The 7578-nt window shown below is 37.1% G+C and overlaps 1 protein-coding gene across 1 annotated transcript in view; it reads left to right on the top strand.

Moving 5' to 3' along the window:
* Nucleotides 1-7578, top strand: part of dnai1.2 (dynein, axonemal, intermediate chain 1, paralog 2) — a gene marked incomplete at its 5' end in the record, with an annotated part of 27976 nt that overhangs the window by 5806 nt on the left and 14592 nt on the right. The window contains 3 exon segments of the mRNA XM_014009688.1: nt 2300-2372; nt 2481-2560; nt 5925-6073. Of these exon segments, the coding sequence (XP_013865142.1) occupies nt 2300-2372; nt 2481-2560; nt 5925-6073 (302 nt within the window).

The following is a 7578-nucleotide window of genomic DNA, read 5'->3' as shown; positions in this document are numbered from 1 at the left end:
CAGTTCAGCTGTGCAATAAAATGAGCTCCTAAAAGTATAAGCAACCGTGTTAAATCATTTTCATTTATTCAGAAGCAGCAGCGCTGTGCATTTTTATTTTACATTTTAAATTATAACTCTGATTCAAGCAGAATAGCCTATTGTCAACATAATTATGGAGTGTGATTTATTTTCAACTCAAAATATCTTCAAACTAACGAAATATAAAGTTATTAGAGAGGAAAACCCATCTGGATAACAGCAGACTGACTGCTCGTAAAATATACGACAGGTCTGGACCACTCGTYAATTTTGTTCGTATCTGAAATTTAATCTTAGAATACGAAAGAATTGGTGAATGCCACAAATTCTCCTAAATCACTCGTACGCACAACTTAAGAACAAATCTGTGCGTACCAACGGTTCTTGCATGAGGCCCATTGAATCTATATAACTCAAAATACCCTTTCCCATATCTACAAACAAAAAAAAAAATAAATAAAAAAAACCACTTGGACTAATTACACACAAATAAATAAACCCAAAATAATACACACCTGATGTGCACACACCTATCTGTGTACACATACCTTAATACCTGCACTCACATAAAGCAAAATAAATCCACTGACATGTCTGAAAAGGGGTAGGAAGAAGTAAAACTTGTTTAATCCTACCCCTATTCACCATTTCATCTGATTTTCAGAATATTATCAGTTTATGATGAAAAGAAAAAAAACAAATTAAAAAACAAACTAATACATAAGGTAATCCAATATTATTCTAATACTAAATTTCAAGTTACACATCCAGAGACAATCACATCCAACTAAACACTAATACTTATACACACATTTACATTCAGATATCCAGCACCTCTCCATGCACCCATCATCCTCCACCAAGACCACCCCAGTCCGGTTTCCCCAACCCCCCAAAATGCCTGTGCAAGCACTATATAATTTTAACCCATACATTTATCAAAACAAAACAGAACACAGAGGGATCAAGTGTACCCCAGTTTATCATTTCTGTACTTGTCAAAAATCATTAGCCTTAGTGTTTTCTTAAACAAACTCATGTTTGGACATTGCGTCAATTCTTGTTTGAGTTTATTCCAAACCTGCACACCACTGACAGAGGTGCACATTCTCTTCATAGTTGTTCGAACACTCCTGGTTCTGAAATTAAGGTTTCCCCTGACATCACAACCCCCACTCTATCCATAAAAAGTTTCTGTATATTATCTGGTAGTTGTTTGTTCCTAGCTTTATACATTACTTGAGCTGTTTTAAATTCAACCAGGTCTAAGAGTTTGAACAAGCAGGATTTGGTAAATAACTCAGTAGTGTGATCCTGGAAGCCTACCTTATGAACCAATCTGATGGCTCTTTTCTGGAGAGTGCACAACGGTCTGAGTGAGGATTTGTAGGTGTTTCCCCAGACTTCCACACAATAACTCAATCATGGCAAAATAAGTAAACAGTATACAATATGCAGTGCTTTATTATTCAAAAAATATCTAGCTTTACTGAGGACTGAGATACTTCTTGATATTTTAGCTTGCAACATACTGAATGAGGTTTTCAGCAGATCTTGTGATCAATCACCACACCCAGAAACTTAATTTAATTAACTCTGTCTACATATACATCCTCAATTCCTATTTTAAAATAACTATTTCCTTTATGATTTCCAAACAACATAAATTTAGTTTTATCCAAATGTAATGATAATTTATTTGTATCAAACCACTTTTTTAATTTAGTTAATTCTGAGGTGATTACCTTCACAAGCTGCTGTAAATCCTCCCCTTCACAGAAAATATTTGTATCATCCGCAACGAGAACAAATTTTAATGCTTTAGAGGCTTTGCATATMTCATTWATGTATAAAATYAAGAGTTTAMGTCCCAACACTGACCCCTGGGGAACACCACAGACAATYTCCAAAGATGATGARTGAAAGTCACCTATTGTCACAAATTGTTGTCTATTGTCTAAATAACTTTTAACCCAGCTTAACACCATTCCCCTGATACCATAATGCTCCAGTTTTTTAATTAAAATATCATGATTTATTGTGTCAAAAGCTTTTTTAAGATCAATAAACACTCCTACTGCAATTTTTTTTTTAATTGTCTAAGGAACTTGGGATTTCTTCTATTAAATCCATAAATGCTAAAGCTGTAGATCTTTCAGATCTGAATCCATACTGACTTTCAGAAAGCAGTTTATATTTATCCAAAAATTTGTCCAGTCTGTAAATAAATAATTTTTCCAAAATCTTAWTGTATTACTGTGTGTTTGCATGATTGCAGCATAAGCTCATCTTTACAGACATCACCAGTCTGCCAAAGAATAGACCAAGGAGTGGACAGTTATACAGCATTAGTAAGGCTCTCTAACCTAATTGTAATAAAAATATATCTGTCATTTTCTTTCACATAACCCTAAACTTGTGTTTATAACCATGTGTGTCTTGCTGCCTTTCATGTACAGCTGGTGGTAGATCACTCGACTTCCATAAACAGATTGACTATCTGTTCTTGGTTGGCACAGACCTAGGGAAAATCTACAAGGTACGTAAAGAAGATTTCACTGAGCTGGCTGACACTTGTGAAATTACATCAAACATGTTGTTGACATGATTCACTTAGGCAAGAACATCTCCAAGGAGAAAGAAAGTCACGTTACTTGTGAATCAGTAATGAGGCTCAAGTGCATGTATGGAACAAAATCATTTAGAAAAGGAAAAAGATTTGCAAATATTCTCTCATTTAATGCAGGATAATACTATACTCTTCCATAAGGATTAGCTATAGCAGTGGTTCTCTATTTTCTGTCATGCCCCACAATAGGGAAGTAAAKAATTTTATGTCCCCCTGAAATGAAATTATGAGAACCTGATAATATTTAATTATTTATCTGTACAAACCACTTTATGAATTTCTGGCACCAACATTCTGCATATAATGGTAGTGTAAACACTGCATTGTAGAACAAGTATTATTGTTTACTGTTTAAATTAGTGTATTTTTCTGCATTGAATCAATTTTAAATATATTATTTTACTTCATGATATGTGAGGTATTCAGATTTTTATGGTGCTTCAAAGCAAATGAATTCTTAAAATAAAAGAATTTTAAAAAAAATTTTTTTTTCTATTTTTAAAAGCCCCACTATCAAAGAAGCACTGGTTAATAGGAAAGTTAAGCTAATTGGAATGACTTCAATGTTTCCCGAGCCAACCAGGTTATATTGACTTGTGTTTTATTTTTATTTACCATGTTCTGTCCAGCAATGTGAAACTCAGAATTGATGTCTGAGTGTTCAAATAAAGCCCATCAGTTTTACTTTCACAAGTGCAGCATAATGGCATTTCACCATGATGTTCCACTTGATATATATTTAAACCTTTATTATAAATTCTTTAGGGATTAATTAATTATAACGGACATGAGGACTGAAAAAAGTAAACAAGAGAAAGAGGAGAAAAGTGAAGAAAGAGATTGAAAGGCAAACAAGAGAGATGCATTAAGAAAACACAAGACAGCACGTTTGTAGTCTGACTCCACACCTGCAAAAAGGAGAGAAAACAAAAACAGAGCAACAAAATATAAGTATATGATAATTATAATTATAGCCTCACTGAAAAGTACTCAGTAAATTTTATGAGCGGAATATAATAATGTTAAAATATATACATAAATACACTCATGCATACATATATGCACATAAATATTTAGTGGCCAATGCAGTCCCAACATAAAATGTATCTAAGAAACACTTGGATCTGAACACCTGTTTGTGTGCGGTTGTGAGCATGCATGTATATACAAGATTTCTCCATTGGAGTGTTTTAACAGTGACTGTGGAAACCTACATGTCAGGACCAACAAAATAACCCAGGGCACAGGCAGGTTTCAAAAATCAAAAAGCACGAGGCCTTTAATGAAAACTCAAAAAAGAGGCTGATAATACAGCAAAAACTCACTTTGACTTGGAGCTAGACGAAGAACATGGGACAGGACACGACCAGGTAGACAGAACAATGATCCGACAATGAGACAGAGACAAGACTGAGCTTAAATACACAGAAACCTAATGAGGGAACAGAAAACACCTGGGGAGAAACACAAGGGTAATCAGCAGCGTGACGTGGGGCAGCTGAGCTGAGACACACAGGGGAACATAGAAACACAAGGAAAAACCAAGGCATAAAATGACAAACCATGACACCACAGACCCGACCTTCAAGGCCCGAGGCAGACATAAGGGAGACCAGTGCCAAAGGCCCTGTGAGGGACCCCAAGCTCAAAGTCAGTTATTATTGACCTGTGTTTAAAGTGGATAGACTCTAACGTCACCACACTGTGACAGATTGGACCAGCTGTGGAAATGTGTGTTGTTATAGAAGTTCTTAAAGGGTTTTTGTTTGTTTGTTTGTTTGTTTGTTTGTTTGTTTGTTTGTTTGTTTGTTTGTTTGTTTGTTTGTTTGTTTGTTTGTTTTGTCATAGGAATTTTTACCTAATTAAATTTCAAAAGAACATTGCTGGAATTTCTCACTTCCCACATATTTGAACCTTAACCAAAAATGTGATAAAGTTTTACTGGTGGAGAAATAACTCACACTTTTGCTTTTCCTTTGCTAACTTGCTGACAGACACTCGTAAATGTAAGATGCATAGCCTGTCACCTCAAGGTTCAGATCAGACACCACAATCTCCTGCTGCGGGTCAACCATCAGTCTGCCAGTGTTTGGAAATGCAACAGCTGTCCCGAACACCTATAAAGTGTATTTCTCTCTGGATTGTCAAGTTTATTTATTGTTGCAGTTGAACTCTGCTGTAGTTTTGCCGTTGTGATTATTTTATGAATGGAAAGCAACAAATGGAACAAATATTGATCTTGTAGGTTTGAAACAAGAAGTTTTACCACAGGACTTCTTAAAGCTGTGAGTGGAAAATTGTGCTTAAATTAATTCCTCACAAGATCTTTAACTCCTCATYATCCCCTGCCATATTCTTAAAATATATTTTCTTGTTTAATTTAACTTATTTAAGCACGTTACTTTATTATAAGTTCTGTCAGTAAAAATATTTTTGTAATGTTTTTGGTGAAGGCACTTTTTAGCCACATAATAATTATGTTTCCAAAGCTTTCACAGCTTCAACTTGTTAGCTGCTATTTTAAAATATCACAATATGTCAAACACATAGCAAACATTGCTGGGTCCTAATGAGACCACTGAGCTGCTTCATTAAATGAGTGGACGTTTTTAGAGCTTTAGGCTGTACAGGGCTGTAAGTAAAGAGGTATATTTTTCATTTATCTCTAAAATAATATTTTTTTACAGCATTATGGATAATCACAGGAGTAATCTTACAATTATATTTTACTTTGCACAGTTGTCCGTTCTGTAACAAAACAGGAATACCATTAGAGCATGATTTAGTTGTTTGATGGTTAAGTAAAAAGAAAATAGTTTTTAATGCCTGTTGTGGACCCATTGGGTGTAGTTTATGGGACTCRAGAGAATATTTAATTATTTTGTACATTGGTTTGTAATATGCCTCTGAATAATTTGCACTGAATAAAAAGCAAGATAACAATTGTAATGGTTGTTGCATAAAAATCCTTTTATTATAGCTGTAAAAAAAAAAACAATATTCTTTATTTTTTTTTTTTTACTTGGCACCTTTTTTTCTTTTAAAAAGACAGGTGTACATGTGGTAATGAGATCTGGTTGTTAAAAACAAAGTGTAACCAGCTATATGGTTGCTTTTAGAATCGTTTTTTTATGTGATTGGTATAATAATCCTGTTTCATTATCATGTAATGAACAAGCACTGATTAAGCTGTGCTGCTTAACAAAATATTAAGATGTTGAATTGTTTATTTTATTTTCTTAGTCTAAARAAAGACTTAACTTTCATTCTGTAGTGCTCCAAAACTCACTCACCTAAGTTCCTGGAGATCTATGATGCCCACACCATGCCAGTAGATGCTGTAAAGTGGAACCACTTCCATCCAAACGTCTTTATCTCCTGTAGCTTTGACAACACTGTAAAGATCTGGGACCACACCGTCAGGTAAGTGTCACACATACTGGTTGATTGAATAACAGACACTTTATTGCCTCAGTGTTATCACCAATCAGCCATAACATTATGACCACGGARGAGTGGCTGTTTAGGTGAATGTTTTTTTGTTTTGTTTTTTTGCTGTAGTTGGCACATAGGTTTCGTCTAAACTAGCAATAATTACAATGAAWTGCAGACAGCAGAGTYTTTTTTGTGTTACTCACCCTTTGCAGCATGAAGGAGTAAAATCAACGAAAGCATCCRAGCTCTATTGTTGGTTTATTCACTAGGTTCAGACATAACTGAGATCATGCAAACACTGCATGATCAGTGCGTGAGTGAGACCAGCATCGGGATTGGTAAATTAAAACTTTTTTTCTGCCCATCCTTTGTACATTTTCACCAAACACAGCATTCACCTTGATACGGTTTTTTATGTCCCTGTATGACCGGTGCCAGAGTTTTGTCAGRAGTAAGTCGGACTCGTTTCCAGTGAGAGTTGGGCTCCGCCAAGGTTGCCCTTTGTCACCGATTCTGTTCATAACTTTTATGGACAGAACTTCTAGGCGCAGCCAAGGTGTTGAGGGGATCTGTTTGGTGACCTTAGGATCACATCTCTGCTTTTTGCAGATGATGTGGTCTTATTGGCTTCATCAGATCGTGATCTCCAGCTCTCACTGGAGCGGTTCGCAGCCGAGTGTGAAGCGGCCGGGATGAGGATCAGTGCCTCCAAATCTGAGACCATGGTCTTGAGCCGGAAACTGGTAGGGTGCCGCCTCCAGGTCGGTGAGGAGGTCCTGCCCCAAGTGGAGGAGTTTAAGTATCTCAGGGTCTTGTTCACGAATGAGGGAAGAATGGAGCGGGAGATCCACAGGCGGATTGGTGCTGCGTCTGCAGTGAAGCAGATGCTGTACCGGTCTGTCGTGGTGAAGTGATTTACCAGTTGGTCTACATTCCTACCCTCATCTATGGCCACGAGTTTGGGTAGTGACCGAAAGAACGGGATTGCGGATACAAGCGGCTGAAATGAGTTTCCTCTGCAGGGTGTCTGGACTCTCCCTTAGAGATAGGGTGAGAAGCTCAGTCATCCAGGAGGGACTCAGAGTAGAGCCGCTGCTCCTCCACATCGAGAGGAGCCAGTTGAGGTGGCTCGGGCATCTGGTTAGGATGCCTCCTGGACACCTCCCTGATGAGGTGTTCTGGGCACGTCCCACTGGGAGGAGACCCAGGACACGCTGGAGAGACTATGTTTCTCAGCTGGCCTGGGAACACCTTGGGATTCCCCTGGACGAGCTGGCCCAAGTGGCTGAGGAGAGGGAAGTCTGGGTCTCTCTGCTTAGGCTGCTGCCCCACAACCTGAACGGACGGATGGACAACACTCACCTTATCTTACAACACCCTCACTCATTATATGAATGAATAAGTCATAATATAATTAAAATATAAAAATATAATAATTTTAAAAGGACAGTAAAGCACTTTACTATGTCCCATCTGGAAATCCTGTCTGGTAC

Source organism: Austrofundulus limnaeus, unplaced genomic scaffold, assembly GCF_001266775.1.
Source record: "Austrofundulus limnaeus strain Quisiro unplaced genomic scaffold, Austrofundulus_limnaeus-1.0 Scaffold60, whole genome shotgun sequence".
NCBI classification, from domain to species: Eukaryota; Metazoa; Chordata; class Actinopteri; order Cyprinodontiformes; family Rivulidae; genus Austrofundulus; species Austrofundulus limnaeus.
The sequence above is the reverse complement of the archived record's forward strand: the minus strand, read 5'-3'. Positions and strand labels throughout refer to the sequence as shown.